This window comes from Gavia stellata, chromosome 36 (assembly GCF_030936135.1).
Source record: "Gavia stellata isolate bGavSte3 chromosome 36, bGavSte3.hap2, whole genome shotgun sequence".
In the NCBI taxonomy this organism is placed as follows: Eukaryota; Metazoa; Chordata; class Aves; order Gaviiformes; family Gaviidae; genus Gavia; species Gavia stellata.
In genome coordinates, this window is record NC_082629.1 from 101,065 (window position 1) to 122,830 (window position 21,766).

Below are 21,766 nucleotides of genomic sequence, written 5' to 3' on the forward strand. Positions count from 1 at the left end.
TAAACGCGGGGGGCAGGCCCCCACCATCACCTGACTGCACCCAGCACCCTCCCCATTTGGGGGGGTGGCCCAGGGGTGGGATGGGGGGGGGGGTGTTCCCCCCCCCCGCATTTGCACCAGACCCCAGATGTCACCGGCCGGGGGAGGCCCTTCACCCATCCCCAGGCCCCCCCCCCGGCATGGGGGCCAGGCAGAGCTGTGGGGTGCGCACGTGGCGGGGGGGCCAAGCCCCCCGCTTTGGAGCTTGGCCTTGGGCTGGGAAATGTGTGTGACACCCCCCCCCCCCAAAGCCTCCACTGTGCCCCCCCCCCAACTGCTACCTCGGGGTGCAGGGACCCCCCCCCATCCTCCCAAACCCCTTCCCTGGGGGGGGGGGGGGGGGGGGGGGGGGAAGCCTGGGGGAGAGGGCTTGAAGGGGTCAGGCGGGGTCCTGCCCCCCCCTTTTTTTTTTTTGGGGGGGTGATGGTCCTGGGCCCAATCCAGGCAGAGGAATGGGGGGTCTACACTGAGCTGGGGGGGGGGGGCTGTGTCCCCCCTTGAACCCCCTCTTTCTGCTATGAATCAAGCAGAAATGGGGGGCAAAAGGACTTGGTAAAGGACTTGGGGGGGGGTCGGGGCAGAGATGGGGGGGCTGCGGGGGGGGGGGGAAGCTGGGTAGGGGCTGGAGCCGGGACTGGGGGGGACAGAATGGGGAGGGGGATATGGGCAGGGACTGGGGGGGGGGGCAGATCCCCCGAGGGGCTTGGCACCCCGGGGGTGTGTATGGGGGGGGGTTCAGCCTCTCCAGGACCCCCGGGATGGGGGGGGCTCAGTCTCCCCTGCGACCCCCCGGGATGGGGGGGCTCTCAGCTCCCCGGGTCCCCCGGGATGGAGGGGAGAGTCTCAGCCCCCCCGGGACCCCCCGGATGTGAAGGAATTGTGGGGGGTGTGTGTGTGGGTGTGTGTGTGTGGGGTGCCTCAGCCCCCTGAGACCCCCCGGGATGGGATGAGATGGGGGGGGTGTGTGTGTGTGTCTCAGTCTTCCCGGGCCCCCCGGGATGGAAGTGAGGGATCTCACCCCCCCGGGATGTGATGGGGGGGTGTCTCAGTCTTCCCGGGCCCCCCGGGATGGGGTGAGATGGGGGGGGGGTCTCAGTCTTCCCGGGACCCCCGGGATGGGGTGAGATGGGGGGGGGGTCTCAGTCTTCCCGGGCCCCCCGGGATGGAAGTGGGGGGTCTCGCCCCCCCCCCCGGGATGGGGTGAGATGGGAGGGGGGTGTCTCAGTATTCCCGTGCCCCCCGGGTTGGAAGCGGGGGGGTCTCACTCACCCCCCCCGGGATGTGATGGGGGGTACCTCACCCCCCCCGGTATGTGATGGGGGGTACCTCACCCCCCCCGGTATGTGATGGGGGGGGTCTCACCCCCCCCCCCGGTATGTGATGGGGGGTACCTCACCCCCCCCGGTATGTGATGGGGGGGGTCTCACCCCCCCCCGGTATGTGATGGGGGGTACCTCACCCCCCCCCAGTATGTGATGGGGGGTACCTCACCCCCCCCGGTATGTGATGGGGGGTACCTCACCCCCCCGGGATGTGATGGGGGGGGGGGGGCGCTCTTTGGGGCGGGGGGGCACAGAGCCCCGTCCCCCCCGTCCCTCCCTCCCGCTCCCTCCCTCCCTGGCCGCCGGTGCCGTCCCGGAGGAGGGCCGGGGGGGCCGTCCCGGCTCGGGTTACACGGCCCGGGGGGCCGCGCCGGGACATATACGCGGCTGCGGGGCGGTGCGGGCACTGCTCGGCCCGACGCACGGTGAGGGGCGCCGCCGCCTCGCCATGCCCGGCCGCCGCCCGCTCCGCCTCGCCGCCGCCCTCGCCATCCTCCTCCTCGCCGCCGTCGCCGCGCAGGACCGAGACCTCCGTGAGTACCGACCGTCCCGTCCCGACCCACGAGCGGAGCGGGGGGGGCGGCGGGAGACACGGGGGAGAGCGTGGGATAAGGGGGGGGACAGTGTGGGACAAGGGGGACAGTGTGGGACAAGGGGACAGTGTGGGATAAGGGGGGGGACAGTGTGGGATAAGGGGGGGACAGTGTGGGACAAGGGGGGGGACAGTGTGGGATAAGGGGGGGACAGTGTGGGACACGGGGACAGTGTGGGATAAGGGGGGGACAGTGTGGGACAAGGGGGACAGTGTGGGATAAGGGGGGGGACAGTGTGGGACAAGGGGACAGTGTGGGATAAGGGGGGGGACAGTGTGGGATAAGGGGGGACAGTGTGGGACACGGGGGACAGTGTGGGATAAGGGGGGGACAGTGTGGGACACGGGGGACAGTGTGGGATAAGGGGGGACAGTGTGGACAAGGGGGACAGTGTGGGATAAGGGGGGGGACAGTGTGGGATAAGGGGGGGACAGTGTGGGACACGGGGGACAGTGTGGGATACAGTAGGGGACAGTGTGGGACACGGGGGACAGTGTGGGATAAGGGGGGGACAGCGTGGGTTAAGGGGGACAGTGTGGGATACAGTAGGGGACAGTGTGGGACACGGGGGACAGTGTGGGATAAGGGGGGGACAGCGTGGGTTAAGGGGGAGAGCGTGGGATAAGGGGGGGACAGCGTGGGATAAGGGGGGGACAGTGTGGATACAGTAGGGGACAGTGTGGGACACGGGGGACAGTGTGGGATAAGGGGGGGACAGCGTGGGTTAAGGGGGACAGTGTGGGATACAGTAGGGACAGTGTGGGACACGGGGACAGCGTGGGATAAGGGGGGACAGTGTGGGACACGGGGGACAGCGTGGGATAAGGGGGGACAGCGTGGGATAAGGGGGGGACAGTGTGGGACATGGGGGACAGCTGTGGGATAAGGGGGGACAGCGTGGGATAAGGGGGGGACAGTGTGGGACACGGGGGGGACAGTGTGGAATACGGTGGAGGGACGAGGACAGTGTGGACACGGGGGGGCAGCGTGGGATACAGGGGGGGACAGCGTGGGATACGGGGGGGCAGTGTGGGACACAGGGGACAGCGTGGGATACACGGGGGGGGACAGCGTGAGATACGGGGGGGGACAGCGTGGCACAGAGGGGGAGAGTGTGGGAAGGATGGGGAAGGTTTAAGGATAGTGGGGGGGACAGCCTGGGATGGAGGGGGGGGGACACTGGGGGACAGCGTGGACAGGGTGGGACAGCACAAGGAAAGTGGGGGACGGTGTGGGGACACTGGGGGACAGCCTGGGTATAGAGGGGGATAGTGTGGGATGGATGGGGAAAGTTTAAGGATGGTGGGGGGACAGTCTGGATGGGGGGACACTAGGGGACAGCGTGGGACAGGGAGGGGCAGTGTGGGACAACACAAGGAGAGTGGGTGACAGCGCAGGGACACTGGGGGACAGTGTGGGATAGAGGGGGGATAGGGTGGGATGGATGGGGAAAGTTTAAGGATAGTGGGGGGGGGGACAGTCTGGGATGGAGGGGGACAATGTGGGACACTGGGGACAGCATGGCCTAGAGGGGGACAGTGTGGGACACTGGGGAACAGCACAGGGAGAGTGGGGGGGCAATGTGGGGACACTGGGGACAGTGTGGGACAGTGTGGGACAGATGGGAAAAGTTTAAGGGTAGTGGGGGACAACTTGGGATGGAGGGGACAGCCTGGACAGAGGGGGACAAGTTAAGGGCAGTGGGGGACAGCCTGGGATGGGAGGGGGGGGGACAGCGTTAGGACCATGGGCTACAGGTGGGACAGTGGGGTGCAGCGTGGGGACAGCAGGTTGCAGTGCGGGGACTGCGGGGGACAGCCTGGTGTGGCAGGAGGTGGGCTGGGCAGGGGGCACGGCAGGGACACTGGGGTACTGCTGGGGGACAGTGGGGGACAGCCCGGGGACATGGGGAGCAGCCTGGGACAGCAGGATCCAGCCTGGGACGTTGGGGACACAGGGTGCAGCTGGGGACAGGGGGTCCAGCCTGGGGACACTGAGGTCCAGCGCTGGGGGGTGCTGGGACACATCCCAGGGACCCTGGGGACTGGCCTGGGGGACACCAGGGAACATCCCAGGGGACCTTGGGGACAGCAGGGCATCTCCTGGGGACCCTGGGTCACATTCTGGGGACCCTGGGGCCACCTCCTGGGGGCCACCGTAGCACATCCCAGGGACACCAGGACACCTCCTGGGGACCCTGGGGTGCAGCCTGGGGACACCGGGTCACTCCTGGGGACCCTGGGGCACCTCCTGGGGACACCAGGACAGGTCACAGGGACCCTGGGACACCTCTGGGGGACCTGGGGGTGCAGCCTGAGGACACCAGCCCCCCTGCCCTGGAGACCCTGGGGACACTGGAGACGCTGCCCATGTCCCACCGGAGGTGGAGGGGTTGCGGGGACACACTGAGTGTCCCCAAGATAGGGGGACACCCAGTGCCATCGGGGTCCTGGGAAGCAGAGGGGGGGGCACCCCGCTTCAGGCTGGAAACCCTTTGCCGAGCCACCACCCCGCTGCTCCGGGACCCCCTAAGGTCCTAAGGGGGTTTGGGCAGGGGACACCCCATAACTGATGGAGTGACAGTGCCACCACCTCCATTATGGGTGACCGTTGTCCCCTGCCACCCTCAAGCCCCCCACCCTGGGAGAGGGGGGGTGATGCCATCCCCATCTCCCCACCATATCACCCCCCCGGCTCCTCTCCGGCTCCCCGTAACTTCTCCCCGCAGCCGAAGCAGGCAGCTGCCTGCAGGACGGGCAGACGTATAGCGATAAGGACGTATGGAAGCCGGAGCCGTGCCGTATCTGCGTGTGCGACACGGGGACCGTCCTCTGCGACGAAATCATCTGCGAGGAACTGCGGGATTGTCCCAGTCCCGAAATCCCTTCGGAGAGTGCTGCCCCATATGTCCCACTGACCAACCCAGCGGTTGTAATTTATTTATTCTCCTCCTTTCGTTAATAAATAAATTACCCGGCCATGGATGGGCTTGAGTTGGGGGGGGGGGGGGAACATCCATGGGGACCCCAGGGAAAAGGCAACTTGCCCCCCCCCAGGAGGGTAAAACAAAAAAAACCCCAAAACCATCCCAGGGTGGGGGCAAAAAAAAAAAATCCCTTTTTTTTTTACCCCAAATGGCAGCTGGTGTCAAAGCCTGGAGGGTTTTGGGGTGTTTTTTATAAAATTCCTCGGAAATGGATGGGTTTGGGGTGCAGGGGGGGGGATGCTGGGGTGGGACCACCACCATGGACCCCCCCACTCCGAGCACCCCAGCAAAAGGGACAGACAAATGGGGTTTCCATCCCCCAAACTGTGATAATTCACCCGGAATGATGGAAAAGTGCCACCCCCGCCCACCCCCACCGGGAAGGGCCGTGACCCCAATTCCCTGAACCCCAAACCCCCAAAGTTGCCTTTTTTAACCTGATAAAGGGTTGAGCGCCCACCCAGCTGCCCCCCCCCCCAAACCGCATGCTGAACCCCGCTTCGCCCCCCCCGCCTTGCCACCCCGCCGCCTCGCTTCGGGGGAGCCCCCGCGCTCCTGTGCCCCCCGGTTTGGCCCCACAGCCCCCCAGGAGCATCATCACCCCCCCCTCGGGCTGAGGACGGAGGCGCGTCATGTGTGTGTCCCCCCCCCCAAACTCGTCCCCCCTCTAATTTCTCTTTATTTCTTTATTTTTCCAACAGGGCAACCTGGCCCCAAGGTGAGGCTGGTGTGTGTGTGCCCCCCCCCCCGGTCCCAATTTCCTGGGGTTTTCCCCCAAAATGGGGGGGGGCTCAAGGCAGACCCCCATGGTATCTGCTTGGGGCAAGCAGCTTGGGGGGTGTCACCTCCCAGGGGTGTTTGTCACCTCCCAAAGGGGTTTGTCACCTCCTGGGTGGGGGTGTGTTACCTTTTTGGGGGGGGGGTGTCACCTTGGGGGGGGGGGAGAGAAATTTGGGGGGGGTCTGGGGGTGCCCCCCCCTTGGCTCACCCCATGCTTCGCCTTGCAGGGACAGAAGGGTGAACCCGGTGACATTAAAGATGTAAGTGCCCCAGGTGTTGGGGGGGGTGCGCTGGGGGACCCCCAAAATGGGGGGCCCTGCCATTGCGGGGATGATCTGGGGGGGGTCCCCACCTGCACCCATCTCACCCCCACCCTTGTGTTCCCCCCCCACTTCCACAGGTCGTAGGACCCCGAGGGCCTCCGGGACCGCAGGTGGGAGCGCGTTTCTCCGGGCGCATTGCTGGAATATTTGTGGGAGGGGGTTGGGGGGATGTGGGGGGGACGCGGGGGGGAGACCTGACCCCCCCCCCCCCTCCTCTCGCAGGGCCCGGCAGGCGAGCAGGGACAACGAGGGGACCGTGGCGAGAAGGGGGAGAAGGTGAGATCGTACCCCCCACCCCCAGCAAACACACACCACCCCCCCCCCGCAGCGCTGGTGGGGTGCTGCAGAGAACTGTCACGCTCGCCGCATGGATGACCCCCCCTTTTTCTCCCTTCCCGCAGGGTGCTCCCGGACCCCGGGGTAGGGATGGAGAACCCGGCACACCTGGAAATCCCGGCCCCCCCGGCCCCCCCGGCCCTCCCGGCCCCCCCGGCCTTGGTGGAGTGAGTATTGGGGTTTTTTTTTTTTTGGGGTGAAACGAGGGGGTTTTGGGGCTGCCGGCGTGCTCAGCCCCCTTCCCCTCGCAGAACTTCGCGGCTCAGATGGCGGGCGGCTTCGACGAGAAGGCTGGAGGCGCGCAGATGGGCGTCATGCAGGGACCCATGGTAAGGGACCCCCACCCCGCGACAGGGACTCCCTCCCACCCCCCCCCCCAACCCCAGGGGGACGTGGCGGTGGGTCCCACCCTGGGACACGAGGGACCCCCCGTCACCGACGGTGGGGACTGTCCCCATCCGGGGGCAAACCCCCCCGGTTTGGCAGGTGATGGGGGGGCGGCCACCTCGCCCCCCCCCCCCCCATGACACTGCTGTCTCTCCCTGCAGGGCCCCATGGGACCCCGCGGCCCCCCCGGACCTTCGGGTGCTCCTGTAAGTAACCCCCCCCTCCCCGCCAGGCTCGGGGGTCTCTGGGTGGGCACCCCACCACCCCGCTGATGCCACCATCTCCTTTCCAGGGTCCCCAAGGATTTCAAGGCAACCCCGGCGAGCCCGGCGAGCCCGGTGCTGCTGTGAGTGTCCCCCCCTGTCCCCCCCCCCCCCCCAGCTTCCCTCCCCCGGCTTGGGGAGATGCCACCCACCAGCTCCCACTCACCTGCGGCCTCTCTGTCCCCTTTAGGGTCCGATGGGTCCCCGGGGACCACCGGGACCTCCTGGGAAACCCGGCGATGATGTGAGTCCTCTGGCACCATCCGGCAAACCCCGGCTGAGAACGGGCAGCTCATTGCAGCAGTGGCCCCAGCCAGAGGCCAAAGGGTGATTTTATTCCCCCCCCCCACCAATCTCATTTCCCCGCAGGGTGAGACAGGAAAACCCGGCAAATCCGGTGAGCGCGGCCCCCCCGGCCCCCAGGTAAGGCAGCGCCGGGTTGGACCCGGCCCCCCCAGGACAGAGCCCCCCCTGTGTCCCTCCTTCGCCCCCAACCCGCTTTCTCTCCCGCAGGGTGCTCGTGGTTTCCCCGGGACACCCGGTCTCCCCGGAGTGAAAGGCCACCGGGTAAGTGTGTGTGTCCCCTCCCTGCACCCCCAGTGTCCCCATCACCAGGTGGCACAGAGGGTGACCCCCCCCCCCCCGATCTCTCTGTCCCCAGGGCTACCCCGGCTTGGATGGTGCCAAGGGAGAGGCAGGGGCTCCTGGAGCCAAGGTAAGTGTTGGGCGACCATCCCCATGGCATCGGGGCTGGCGGGGTGACCATCCCTGTGGCATCAGGGCTGGCGGGGTGACCATCCCCGTGGCGTCGGGGCTGGTGGGGTGACCATCCCCATGGCATCGGGGCTGGCGGGGTGACCATCCCCGTGGCGTCGGGGCTGGTGGGGTGACCATCCCCATGGCATCGGGGCTGGCGGGGTGACCATCCCCGTGGCGTTGTGGCTGGTGGGGTGACCATCCCCATGGCATCGGGGCTGGCAGGGTGACCATCCCTGTGGCATCAGGGCTGGTGGGGTGACCATCCCTGTGGCGTCGGGGCTGGTGGGGTGACCATCCCCATGGCATCGGGGCTGGCGGGGTGACCATCCCTGTGGCATCAGGGCTGGTGGGGTGACCATCCCTGTGGTGTCAGGGCTGGCGGGGTGACCATCCCCGTGGCGTCGGGGCTGGCGGGGTGCTGCACGCCGGGCTCACCCTCTCTGCCCTTCCCCACAGGGCGAATCCGGCTCACCTGGCGAGAACGGCTCCCCCGGCCCCATGGTGAGTCTTTGGGTTGGGAAAGGGGGAAACTGAGGCACAGGGGGGTGCTGTTGCCCCCCCCACCCCCGGGCTGGGCAGCACAGAGCCCGACCCACCGCTGTGTCCCCCCCCAGGGTCCCCGCGGGCTGCCCGGAGAGAGAGGACGTCCCGGCCCCTCCGGCGCTGCGGTGAGTGTGACACCGCCTGGGTCCCCGCTGGCACCCCGGTGGCACACCGGTGGCAGGGGGCTGCCGGCGGGAGGGGGTCCCCCGTCCCCCTGCCGTGCCCCCCGTGACTCCCACCGCCGTCTCCCCCCAGGGTGCTCGTGGCAATGATGGTCTCCCCGGCCCAGCTGGACCCCCTGTAAGTAAAGGGCTGCTTGGACCCTTCTCGGGCTGCCGGACCCCCTGTCACCCCATGGGGGACAGCGGGGTCCCCTGGGACCCCCCCAAAGCCCGGGTGGACCCTCACGCTCTTCTCGCCCCCAGGGACCCGTCGGCCCAGCCGGAGCCCCCGGCTTCCCGGGAGCCCCCGGCTCAAAGGTAAGGGGGAAGGGGCTGCTCCCAGTGGGGGAAACTGAGGCACGGTGCCGGCTGCCCCCCTCCCTCACCCCGTCTTTCCTCCCTCCAGGGTGAAGCAGGTCCCACCGGCGCACGAGGTCCCGAGGGTGCCCAGGGCCCCCGCGGTGAATCTGGCACCCCCGGCTCTCCCGGCCCTGCCGGCGCCCCCGTAAGTGCCGTCACTCGCTGTGTCCCCCCCCCGCAGTGGCCTGTCCCCGCGTGTCCCCTGGCCTGGGAGCCATGGGGACGGGGCTGATCCTGCGAGCGGGGGGGGAGGCGTCGTCCTCTGCTTGGCAGTGGGGAAACTGAGGCACGGGGAGCAAAGTCAGCCTCAGCGGTGTCTTCTTTTAGGGTAACCCAGGGACTGATGGCATCCCCGGCGCAAAGGGCTCAGCGGTGAGTATGGCTGGGGACGGGGACAGGGACGTGGTGTGTGTCCCCATTGGGGGGGCCGGGGCTCGGGAGGGGTCAGGAGGGCTGCCGAGGGCTGAGCTGGGATGTGGGGACGCGTGGGGACCCTGGGGATCATGGGGGACACGGGGATGCGGGAGGATGCTGGAGGATCGGAGGATGCGGGATGCTGGAGGACGTGGGATGCTGGGAGATACTGGGGGACGCTGCGGGACACGGGATACTGGGGGACATGGGGACGCTGGGGGACATGGGGATGCGGAGGGATGCGGGGATGCTGGGGGACACTGGGGATGCTGGGGGACATGGGATGCTGGGGGACATGGGGACGCCGGGGGACATGGGGACGCTGGGGAATGCGGAGGGATGTGGGGATGCTGGGGGACACTGGGGATGCTGGGGGACATGGGATGCTGGGGGACATGGGGACGCCGGGGGACATGGGGACGCTGGGGAATGCGGAGGGATGCAGGGATGCTGGGGGACACTGGGGATGCTGGGCGATGGGGGATGCTGGGGGACATGGGGACGCCGGGGGACGCGGGGATGCGGAGGGATGCGGGGATGCTGGGGGACACTGGGGACACTGGGCGATGGGGGATGCAGGTGGGACACCGCGGGGATTTTGGGGGACACTCAGGGACATGGGGTCGCGGGGGACACTGTGGGACACGAGATGCTGGGGGACACGAGGATGCTGGCAGATGCGGGACGCTGGGGGACACAGGGGACACCGGCGACGCTGGGGGAGGTGGGAGGACACCGGGGATGTGGGGACGTTGGGGGACACCGGGGACGTGGGGACGTTGGGGGACACGGGGCCGTGCCGTGTCCCCCCCACAATGGCGGCTGGCTCCTGCAGGGCGCCCCGGGCATCGCCGGCGCTCCAGGCTTCCCCGGCCCCCGCGGCCCACCCGGACCCCAGGGTGCCACCGGCCCGCTGGGACCCAAGGGACAGACGGTAAGAGCCCCCCAAGAGCCCCCCGAGATGGGGACCACGGCCCTGGCCCCGCCCACTGCCAACACACCCCGCCCACTGCCAGCTGATCCCACCCACTCTGTAACATGCTCCGCCCATTCTGCCACAGGCCACGCCCCCGTTCCCCAACCCCTTTCGGGTCCCCTTCCCAGTCGCCCTCGGGTCACTCCCAGGTCACCCGCTCCTGGTCCCCAAAGGGGCCACCGGGGATGGGGACGGGATGGGGACGGGGATGGGGACAGGATGGGATGGAGATGGGATCGGGTGAGGATGGGGACGGGATGGGATGGAGATGGGATCGGGTGAGGATGGGGACGGGATGGGGATGGGGACAGGATGGGATGGAGATGGGATCGGGTGAGGATGGGGACGGGATGGGGACGGGGACAGGATGGGATGGAGATGGGATCAGGTGAGGATGGGGACGGGATGGGGACAGGGACAGGATGGGATGGAGATGGGATCAGGTGAGGATGGGGACGGGATGGGGACAGGGACAGCATGGGATGGAGATGGGATCAAGTGAGGATGGGAATGGGATGGGGACGGGGAAAGGTAAGAGGAGGGGGATGGAGATGGGGATGAGGAAAGGGATGGGGACAAGGATGACAATGGGGACAGGCGTGGGGACAAGGGTAGGGTTGGGGCTGGGGTCAGGAATGAGGACAGGAGTGGGGGAGAGGAAAAGGATGGGGACAGCGATGGGGATGGAGATGGGGATGGGGATGGAGATGGGGACAGGGATGGGGATGGAGATGGGGACAAGACTGGGGGACAGGGATGAGGATGGGCACAGGAAAGGAGACAGGGATGGGGACAGGGATGGGGTGGGGACAAAGATGAGGGTGGGCTTGGGGACAAGGATTGGAGCAGGAATGGGGGACGGGAATGAAGATGGGGACAGGAAAGGGGATGGAGAGAGGGATGGGGACAGGGATGCAGATGGGAGTGAAGGTGAGGACAAGGCTGTGTTGGGGACAGGGACGGGGACAGGGGTGAGGACGGGGACAAGCAAGAAGACGGACACAGGGACGGGGCCATGGCCTGGAGAGGGGCCTGGGGACAGGGACAGCCGTGGGGATGCTGCGACCCCATCTCCCACCGCCCTCTCTCTCCCCAGGGAGAACCCGGCATCGCGGGCTTCAAAGGCGAACAGGGACCGAAGGGTGAGACGGTGAGTCCGGGGCGGGGGGACCACATCCAGCACCCCCCCACCTCAGCTGGGGGTCCGTCCCGCGGCCCCTCGCTCCCCGTCCGGGGCCGGAGTGTCTGGTCGGCGTCTAACGAACCTCTTCCCCTAACGAGGCCCCTCGAGGGGCAGCGTCCCCCCTCCCGTGGGGGAACAATAGGCGCTGTGTTCGCCCCCCCCTCCGCCGGGGACATTCCCCCCTCGCTTCATTAACCAGCCTCAATGCGCGGGGCCGGATCCCCGCCGCGGTGGCCGCCGAGCCCCGGCGCCAACGGGACACGTGGCACAGCGAGGGGCTCCTGCCCGGCACCCCTGGGGTCTGTGATTTATTGGGGGGGGGGAAGAAATGTAGGCAGGGCCCCCCTGGTGCACCGGGGGGAGGAAGGCTCCTCGTGACCTCTTTTTCTCCTCTTCCTCAGGGACCCGCAGGACCCCAAGGTGCCCCTGGGCCGGCTGGTGAGGAAGGCAAGAGAGGAGCTCGTGGTGAACCCGGTGCTGCCGGCCCCGTGGGACCACCTGGAGAGAGGGTGCGTGGCCCCCCCACACCCCCCCAGCGAGGTGCTGCCCCCCCAAACCTCACCCCCTGACTTCACTCCCCTCCTCTTCCTCTATAGGGTGCTCCTGGCAATCGTGGCTTCCCCGGGCAGGACGGGCTGGCTGGACCCAAGGTGGGACGTCGGGGTCATGGGTGGGGGGGTGTCCAGGGGGGTGACCACCCCCTGAACCCCCAAACTCACCCCTTCTCCCCCCTCCCACCCCGCACAGGGTGCTCCGGGTGAGCGAGGCCCCGCCGGCCTCGCGGGTCCCAAGGGTGCCACCGGCGACCCCGGGCGCCCTGGAGAGCCCGGACTGCCCGGAGCCAGGGTAAGAGCCGGGGGGTCGGATCCTGCACCCTCGCAGGGGGCAGAGCGGGATGGGGGGGGGTGCCTGGGGTGGGGGGGGCGGTGTGGTCCCCGCTGTGCCGGGGCGGCTCAGCCGGGGCAGCACCATGCGGGGACAGTGGTGACGCTGGTGGGGCCTGCTGGGGTCAGCGAGGAGGCTCTTTGGGGTCAGTTCAGGTGCTTTTGGGGTCAATAAGGTGCTTTTGGGGTCAGTTCAGGTGCTTTTGGGGTCAATAAGGTGCTTCAGGGGTCAATAAGGTGCTTTTGGGGCTGGTTTCGGTGCTTCTGGGGTCAATAAGGTGCTTTTGGGGCTGGTTTCGGTGCTTTTGGGGTCAATAAGGTGCTTCTGGGGTCAATAAGGTGCTTTTGGGACTGGTTCAGGTGCTTTTGGGGTCAATAAGGTGCTTCGGGGGTCAATAAGGTGCTTTTGGGGCTGGTTTCGGTGCTTTTGGGGTCAATAAGGTGCTTTTGGGGCTGGTTTAGGTGCTTCTGGGGTCAATAAGGTGCTTCTGGGGTCAATAAGGTGCTTTTGGGGCTGGTTCAGATGCCTTTTGGGTCAATAAGGTGCTTTTGGGGTCAATAAGGTGCTTTTGGGGCTGGTTCAGGTGCTTTTGGGATCAATAAGATGCTTCTGGGGTCAATAAGGTGCTTTTGGGGCTGGTTTCGGTGCATTTGGGGTCAATAAGGTACTTTTGGGGTTAGCCAAGATGCTCTTCGGCATTCAGATGCTCTTTGGGGTTGGTTCAGTTGCTCTTTGGTGCTAATTAAGGAATTCTTTGGGGTTAGTTAGGATGCTCTTGGCTAATTAAGATGCTCTTTGGGGTTATTGAGGATGCAGCTGAGGTCAATGAAGATGCAATTTGGGGTTAGCAAAGATGCTCCTTGGGGTTAAGATGCTCTTTGGGGGTTAAGATGCTTTCTGGGGGTTAGTGAAGATGCTCTTTGGGGTTAGCAAAGATGCTTCTTGGTGCTAATTAAGATGCTCTTTGGTGCTAATTAAGATGCTCTTTGGGGTTAGCAAAGGTGCTCTTTGGGGTTTAAGATGCTTTTTGGGGTTAGGATGCTCTTTGGGGCCAGCCACCATGCTCCTGGGGTTAGGCAGACCCCTGTGCCCCCTACGTGAGCCCCAGGCCCAGAGCAGCGGCTGGAAGCCGGGCAGAACGGGGTGCCCGGTGTCCCCCCGCCTCGGTGCTGGCTGCCGCAGCCCCCCCAATTCCTTCCCTCTGCCGCAGGGTCTCACCGGCCGCCCAGGCGACGCTGGTCCTCAAGGCAAAGTTGGCCCAACCGTAAGTGATGCTCCGCAGGGGGGTCGGTGCAGGGTGGGGGGACCGGGATCCGGCGAGGTCCCTGCTGACATCCCCCTCTCCTCAGGGTGCTCCCGGCGAGGACGGCCGCCCTGGCCCCCCCGGCCCGCAGGGTGCTCGCGGCCAGCCCGGCGTGATGGGTTTCCCTGGTCCCAAAGGTGCTAATGTGAGTATTGACCGATTTCTACCCAAAACGGGGCTGCAGCCCGGGCGCGGAGTCCATCACCGTCACCTCTCTCCTCCCTCTAGGGCGAGCCTGGAAAAGCCGGTGAGAAAGGACTCCCCGGTGCCCCGGGGCTGCGGGTGAGTTGTTTTCCCTCCCTCGCTCCCCCCCCCAAAAACACATCTGGGGGTTGCTCCAGCATCGCGGTTCCCTGAGACATGTGCAGTCTCCGGGTGGGGAAACTGAGGCACGGGGGCCGGGAGGGCGGAGCGGGGTCTGCAGCATTGCGCCTGGAGCTCAGCGATGGTTTTTCTCCTCCGTAGGGTCTTCCTGGCAAGGACGGTGAGACGGGAGCTGCCGGCCCCCCAGGACCTGCCGTGAGTGTCACAGCTTTGTCCACCCAGACCCAAAACCTGCTTGAAATGGGGGGGGTCTGAGGGTTGTAGCCCCCCCCAGATCTGGGCAAAGGACCACCTCGGGTCTGCCGGGGATGGAGCCTCTGCGCTCCCCGGCCCTCGTGGTGTTGGGGCGTGGGGATTTAGGGATCCCCCCGTGATTCTGACTCTGCCCAAAATTTTGGGGTGGGTGAAGCCCGAACCCCGGGAGGTTTCGGGGTCCTTCACCGCCGTCCTTCCCGCAGGGTCCTGCAGGCGAGAGGGGAGAGCAAGGAGCCCCCGGTCCCTCCGGCTTCCAGGTGAGCACATGGAAGAGGGGGGGGTTTGGGGTGCCAGGGTTGGGGTGATGCTTGTGGGTGACCCCGAGCCCCCCATCCCCGGGGGTCTCGCTGCCGCCGTGCTCACACCACTGCTTTCCCCTCCCAGGGGCTGCCCGGGCCACCAGGTCCCCCCGGAGAGAGCGGCAAACCCGGAGATCAGGTGAGGCCCCGTTTTTCCCTCCTCCCAGTCATTCCTCAGTTGCAAAGGGGGGGTCAGGACCCCTGGCAGCCCCCGGGACTGACCCCTGACTCTTCTTCCCCCTGCCGCAGGGTGTTCCCGGAGAAGCTGGTGCCCCTGGTCTTGTTGGTCCCAGAGTAAGTATCACTTGTCCTCCCGGCTAAGGGGACAGGATGCCTCTCTGTGTCCCATGGGGGGTTTTGGGGGGCTCGAGGGGGTTGGTGGAGCCTGGCCATCCCCATCCAGGGCCATCGGCTCCCCTGGTTCTGGTGGCTCAGCCTCTGCTGCAGCCCGTCCCCTCTCCTCCCAATACATCCCAGTCCCTTTGGGGCAGTGCAGGATGGATGCTCTGCCCACCGTACTTGGGGGCATCCACGCAAAGGACGGTGTGACCCTCACCGTGGCCTCGTGGCCTCTTCCTGACGCTGTCCCCCTCCACCCCAGGGCGAACGCGGGTTCCCCGGTGAACGTGGCTCTCCCGGCGCACAAGGACTGCAAGGTCCCCGTGGGCTCCCTGGCACACCAGGCACCGACGGACCCAAGGTGGGTGACAAGGCGGGGACAGGGCTTGGTGGCTCAGTGCCACCAGTGGAGCTGTGACACTGGGGGTCTGCACATGGGGGATTGGCACCCCAATAACTGCACCTTTGCTCTGCTTTAGGGTGCAACTGGACCAGCCGGCCCCAACGGCGCCCAGGGTCCCCCGGGGCTGCAGGGAATGCCTGGTGAGAGAGGAGCAGCCGGCATCGCTGGTCCCAAGGGAGACCGGGTAAGTGATGGGTGCTGGAGGTGTCCTGAGCAGTGTCAGGTCTCAGCTCGGCTCATGCCTCCTCTGTCTCGCTCCGCAGGGAGACGTCGGAGAGAAGGGCCCCGAGGGAGCCCCCGGAAAGGACGGCGCACGCGTAAGTGGGACGGGGACACGGTGGGAGCAGGGCTGGTGAGGGATGCTCGTGGTGGCTTTGTCCTCATCTGTCTCTCCTCCGTAGGGTTTGACAGGTCCCATCGGTCCCCCCGGCCCCGCTGGCCCCAATGGCGAGAAGGTGAGAGCCCGGGCAGCCCCTTGACCGCTCCCGATCGAGGGAGATGCCATCCACCCCCCCTCAACTCTCCATCCTTTCTTTTCCAGGGTGAATCCGGCCCTCCTGGTCCATCCGGCGCTGCCGGTGCCCGCGGTGCCCCCGTAAGTGCCATTCCCCCACAGCCTCGCGGGTGCTGGCAGTGCCTCCGCTGGCCTCTATCCCGCTGTCCCCCCCTTTTAACCCCCATCTCTCCACCACAGGGCGAGCGCGGTGAGCCCGGTGCCCCCGGTCCCGCCGGATTTGCTGGTCCCCCGGTGAGTATTTGGCCTCGTTCCCCCCGGCACGCGTCCAGCATCGGCTCAACCCGCTCATGGCGGCTGCTTCCCCACAGGGCGCCGACGGGCAACCCGGTGCCAAAGGCGAACAAGGAGAACCCGGGCAGAAGGGTGATGCCGGCGCTCCCGGTCCCCAAGGTCCCTCTGGCGCACCTGGCCCGCAGGTAAGTACAGCCAGGGCACCCCGAAACAGGGGGCGAACCCCGCGGGGGTCCGTATCCCCGGCAGGCGCATTTCTAACCCGTTTTCCTCCTCTTCCCAGGGTCCGACTGGTGTAACGGGTCCCAAAGGAGCCCGCGGTGCTCAAGGTCCCCCTGTGAGTATGGGGGGGTTGGCTGCGGGAGGGGGTGGCTGGGGGGAGCGCAGTGCAGCGCCTGAGACGCCTTTCTCCTCTCCTTGCTCAGGGAGCCACCGGATTCCCCGGCGCTGCCGGCCGCGTGGGACCACCTGGCCCTAATGTGAGTCCGGGGCCAGCCGGGATCACTTGGGGGCAGCCGGGTTCACTTGGGAGCAGCCAGGATGGCTTAGGAGCAGCCGGGATCTCTCAAGGGCAGCTGGGATTAATCCAGGGCAGCCGGGATCTCTCGGGAGCAGCCGGATCTCTTGAGGGCAGCTAGGATTGATCCAGGGCAGCCAGGAATGCTTGGGAGCAGCTGGGATCTCTCGAGGGCAGCTAGGATTGATCCAGGGCAGCCAGGATCTCTCGGGAGCAGCTGGGATCTCTCGAGGGCAGCTGGGATTGATCCAGGGCAGCCAGGATCTCTCAGGAGCAGCTGGGATCTCTCGAGGGCAGCTAGGATTGATCCAGGGCAGCCAGGATCTCTCGGGAGCAGCCGGGATCTCTCGGGAGCAGCCAGGATCTCTCGAGGGCAGCCGGGATCTCTCGGGAGCAGCTGGGATCTCTCGAGGGCAGCTAGGATTGATCCAGGGCAGCCAGGAATGCTTGGGAGCAGCTGGGATCTCTCGAGGGCAGCTAGGATTGATCCAGGGCAGCCAGGAATGCTTGGGAGCAGCCGGGAATGCTCACCCCTGGGTTTGGGGGCTCAGGAGATGCTGCTTGCTCCATGCCGGGGGCCAGGCAGCGGAGGGTCCCTGAGCTAAACAGCCCCCGGTCAACACAGGGCAGCCCATCGGCCCATAAAAAGGGTTTTTTTCTGAGGGTCTTCAAGCGCAGGAGCCGACCCGGAGCCCCGAGCGGTGCCAGGATGAGGGCGATGAAGGTGGAAAAGTCACCTCTCTTTGCACTAACCCTGTCTTCTCCCCTCGCAGGGTAACCCAGGCCCCCCCGGCCCCCCTGGCTCTGCTGGCAAAGATGGTCCCAAGGGTGCTCGTGGCGATGCCGGTCCCCCGGGCCGTGCCGGTGACCCCGGTCTCCAAGGCCCTGCTGGTCCCCCGGGCGAGAAAGGCGAACCTGGCGAGGACGGCCCCGCGGTACGTTTTGCGGGGGGGGTGGGCACCTCCCTCCATGATCATTCAGTGCTGCACCACCACCCCGCCGGGTCTGATCCCCCTCCTCTGCCTCCCCACAGGGTCCTGATGGTCCCCCCGGTCCCCAAGGTTTGGCTGGACAGCGCGGCATCGTCGGTCTTCCCGGACAACGCGGTGAGAGAGGCTTCCCTGGGCTGCCGGGGCCATCGGTGAGTCGTTACCGCCCGGGCTCAGCCCCTTCCACCCGTCCCATGCCCGGCGGTGGCATCATCCCTGCTGGTAGCTGTCGAAGGGGCCAAGCTTGACTTTCCTGACCTCAGCACCGTGAATTGGGGTGCTTTGAAGCCTGCGTGGCAGCTCAGAGGTTGCTGAAGCCCTGGGGGGACTGCAACGAGCCGGTCACGGGGCCACCAGCACCCTCGGGTGCAGGTCAAGCACCCCAGGGACCCCAATCCGGGGTGCGGTTTGGGGGTTTACAAAGCTACCAGGAGCCGCCGGTGGCATCGGGGCTGGGCAATAACTGATGCTTATTTGGGTAGAGGGGTCTGGCAGCCTTAAAATGAAGCGAGAGCTGGGTGAAGGGCTGTGCCGGGGTGTCTCCCACTCAAATGTGTTGTATCATCACTTTTTTCCCCTCCTTCATTTAGGGTGAACCTGGAAAACAAGGAGCACCCGGCTCTGCCGGTGACCGAGGCCCCCCTGGCCCCGTGGGTCCCCCTGGTCTGACGGGTCCCGCCGGCGAACCTGGGCGTGAGGTAGGCAGCACCCTGGCATGCGGGGAGGGGGCGAAGCGGGACGGTGCCTCCGTCCGTGCCAGGCTCAGGATCATCCCAGTGTAATCCCAATGGCGGCGCTGGACATAGCTGATCCCGCAGTCAGAGTGTCCTACACCATAACTCAGCTCCTGGCAATCGCCGGCACCTTTTCACCAGCAGTTTTTGCTTTAAAAGGGGAGTTTTTACATGTCCTGCTCTGTCCCAGGGTCAAGACTTAATTTCTCTTCTCCTCCCAGGGTAACCCTGGCTCCGACGGACCCCCGGGCAGAGACGGCGCAGCCGGCGTGAAGGTGAGCTTGCCCGCACGCTTCCCCCAGTGCTCACTATCTACGTGCCTTCTTACCCCAGCTGAACATCCCGCGGGTCTGACCATCCCCTTGTCTCTGCGCAGGGCGATCGTGGCGAGACCGGTCCCGTGGGTGCCCCCGGTGCTCCCGGTGCCCCTGGCGCTCCCGGCCCAGTCGGTCCCACCGGCAAACAAGGAGACAGAGGCGAGACGGTGAGTGCCGGCGCGTTGGAGAAGCAAACGGCTCGTTGGGTTTGAGGTCTCGTTATGGATGATGGGAACCACCCCGAGCACAGATAAACGAAGAAATAGCAGTGGTCCCCGGGAGCAATTAGCTACTTGGAGTAATTGGGAGAGCCAGGCGGGTGCTGTTGGCGGCTGTTGCTAATCCAGCGGTGCGCCAAGTGCCGTTAGCGACTCCGAGCATCTTCCCGAGGATTCACGAGCACCAAGAGCCCAGTTCGGGCTCTGCCTACACACAAGCACTGCCCGGGGAGCTGTAAGCACTGGGAGGCTTAACCAGGGAAAATCTGCCAGGGTATTTATTTGCAAGGATCGTTACCCGACATGGATGCTCTGGCTGAGAGTATTTAAAGATGCCGTTTGGCGCTGGCAGCTGCCAGTTCCTGGTGCTGCGAGCAGGGCGGCTCACAGGCAGCGGGGCCGGTTCGGACACCCCTGAAGGCACAGGGCACCCCTCAGCATCCCGTGCTCCTGGCCCTTTTCGACTCCCCTCTTTTCTCTCCCCAGGGTGCACAAGGTCCCATGGGTCCCTCTGGTCCTGCTGGCGCTCGAGGCATGCCGGTGAGTGCTGCCGGGGCCGTCGGTGCATCCCACGTGCGATGCACGGCGTCCTGGGGTGCATTGGGCAGGGGTCTGCCACCCTGAGCCTGACACGTCCCCTTCTCCCCTTCCAGGGTCCCCAAGGACCTCGTGGTGACAAGGGTGAGACAGGAGAGGCTGGAGAGAGAGGGCTGAAGGGCCACCGTGGCTTCACCGGGCTGCAGGGTCTTCCCGGACCACCCGTAAGTGTCGTTTTTGGGACCCCAGCGCTAAGCCCCCCCCATATCTTGCCGCGGAGCTGGATGCGGATCCTTCGAGGTGGCTGCGGCCACGGAGGAAGCCTTGAGCCCGTGCAAAGGCTTTGCTAGGGCTGAGCATCCCTCGATGCTGGACGTGGAGCTGTAACCATCCACCCTCGCTTCCTCCTCAGGGTCCTTCTGGAGACCAAGGTGCTGCTGGTCCCGCAGGTCCCTCCGGTCCCAGGGTAAGTCCTGCCCGTGGCGTTTGGGAGATGAGAGGAAAAGGAGGCACCTCTGTCCACGAGCCCCCCCAGATTGCCTGCCTCACTCGCTGACGGCAGGAGCTAACGGCTCCCCAGCACCTTCCCTGCCCTGGGGTCTTGCAACAACCTGACCCCCCCTCTTCGGGGCTCTCTCCTAGGGTCCCCCTGGCCCCGTCGGCCCCTCTGGCAAAGACGGCTCCAACGGCATGCCCGGCCCCATCGGTCCCCCCGGCCCCCGCGGACGAAGTGGCGAACCAGGTCCTGCGGTGAGTAAAACCGCCGGCGGTGGCAGTGAAGGGAGGGTGCAGCTCGCAGAGCAGCCCATCAGGATTGCATCTTCTTCCTCCCATAGGGTCCTCCCGGAAACCCAGGTCCCCCCGGTCCTCCTGGCCCCCCAGGCACTGGCATCGACATGTCAGCTTTCGCTGGCCTGGGTCAAGTGGAGAAGGGTCCCGACCCCATCCGCTACATGCGGGCGGATGAGGCCGCCGGCAGCCTGCGGCAGCACGATGTCGAGGTGGACGCCACACTCAAGTCCCTCAACAACCAGATCGAGAGCATCCGCAGCCCCGAGGGCTCCAAGAAGAACCCAGCCAGGACCTGCCGCGACATCAAGCTTTGCCATCCCGAGTGGAAGAGCGGTAAGAGCCTCCATCCCTGCCTCCTCCCCTCCTGTCCCTCTCTCCCAGACTCTTGCACCCAGGAGGACAGTGAGGTCCGCGATATTTTTTGCTCTGACCTCCAAAACCTCATGTTCACACACCGTTTGTCCTCCCCACTGCAGGAGACTACTGGATCGACCCGAACCAAGGCTGCACCTTGGACGCCATCAAAGTTTTCTGCAACATGGAGACAGGCGAGACCTGCGTCTACCCCACCCCCAGCAGCATCCCCAAGAAGAACTGGTGGACCAGCAAGACCAAAGACAAGAAGCACGTCTGGTTCGCAGAGACCATCAACGGCGGCTTCCACGTAAGTGTGCCCCTGGGCTGGTGCTGCACACCGGGAGCGGGAGGGGCGGTTGAGCAGGGGAAGGCGTTGGGTGTCCGGCTGGAGGGGTGGGATGTCCTTCCTTGGGGTTATGTTGATGGATGTTCTACAAGGGACTGGCTGTTGGACTTGGGTGAGTTGGGCTTTGATTTTTGCAGCCATCTGGGAATATAAAATAAGGAAGTCCCCTCAAAAGGTGGCTGAAAAGAGGGTTGTTGTGACCTCCACAGGCTTTAATGTCTCGCCTCTTCCCTCCAGTTTAGCTACGGCGATGAAGACCTGGCTCCCAACACTGCCAACATCCAGATGACCTTCCTCCGCCTCCTGTCCACCGAAGGCTCCCAGAATGTCACTTACCACTGCAAGAACAGCATCGCCTACATGGATGAGGAGACAGGCAACCTGAAGAAAGCCATCCTCATCCAGGGATCCAACGACGTGGAGATCAGAGCCGAGGGCAACAGCAGGTTCACATACAGCGTCCTGGAGGACGGTTGCACGGTAAGTCCATGGGCACCTGCGAGAGAAAGATGTAGACGATGAGTTGGGGTTCAACCCGTGAGGTTGCTGTTGGTTTGGAGGGCTCAAGAGCATCTAATAACGTCCTTCCTCCTTGTTTTCTCCCCAGAAACACACTGGCAAATGGGGCAAGACAGTCATTGAGTACAGATCGCAGAAGACCTCGCGCCTGCCCATTGTAGATATTGCACCTATGGACATTGGTGGAGCCGATCAGGAGTTTGGCGTGGATATTGGCCCAGTCTGCTTCTTGTAAAAAGAATTGTTTTATTTGTGTGTTTGTTTGTTGTTGTTGTTTGTTGTATTTTTTTTTTTAAATCCAGCCCAATACCATAAAAGAAAACTAAAAACAAACCCCCAAACCCACCCCGAAGGACCCGAGTACTTTCCAATTGCTCGTACGACTTCTGCACTGAATGGCTGCAACGACCCCTCGATTCACGCCCTTCCATCGGGGACCACCGCCTCTTTCCAACGCCG

At 65.5% G+C, this 21,766-nt stretch overlaps 1 protein-coding gene across 1 annotated transcript; it reads left to right on the top strand.

Annotated features, from left to right (window-relative positions):
* The first annotated feature begins 1,809 nt into the window (after positions 1-1,809).
* Positions 1,810-21,542, top strand: COL2A1 (collagen type II alpha 1 chain). Its single transcript, XM_059832781.1, is given in 55 exon segments — positions 1,810-1,894; positions 4,683-4,832; positions 4,835-4,882; positions 5,642-5,658; positions 5,948-5,980; positions 6,121-6,153; positions 6,266-6,319; positions 6,445-6,546; positions 6,631-6,708; positions 6,928-6,972; positions 7,059-7,112; positions 7,220-7,273; positions 7,399-7,452; positions 7,543-7,596; positions 7,691-7,744; positions 8,245-8,289; positions 8,403-8,456; positions 8,587-8,631; positions 8,757-8,810; positions 8,899-8,997; positions 9,180-9,224; positions 10,102-10,200; positions 11,339-11,392; positions 11,827-11,934; positions 12,022-12,075; positions 12,173-12,271; positions 13,521-13,574; positions 13,660-13,758; positions 13,842-13,895; positions 14,079-14,132; positions 14,396-14,449; positions 14,577-14,630; positions 14,741-14,785; positions 15,093-15,191; positions 15,310-15,417; positions 15,497-15,550; positions 15,635-15,688; positions 15,775-15,828; positions 15,928-15,981; positions 16,059-16,166; positions 16,265-16,318; positions 16,407-16,460; positions 17,272-17,433; positions 17,532-17,639; positions 18,078-18,185; positions 18,443-18,496; positions 18,598-18,705; positions 19,243-19,296; positions 19,410-19,517; positions 19,706-19,759; positions 19,936-20,043; positions 20,130-20,418; positions 20,562-20,749; positions 21,026-21,268; positions 21,396-21,542. Coding segments are annotated over 55 exon segments (4,455 nt in total).
* The last annotated feature ends 224 nt before the right edge of the window (positions 21,543-21,766 follow it).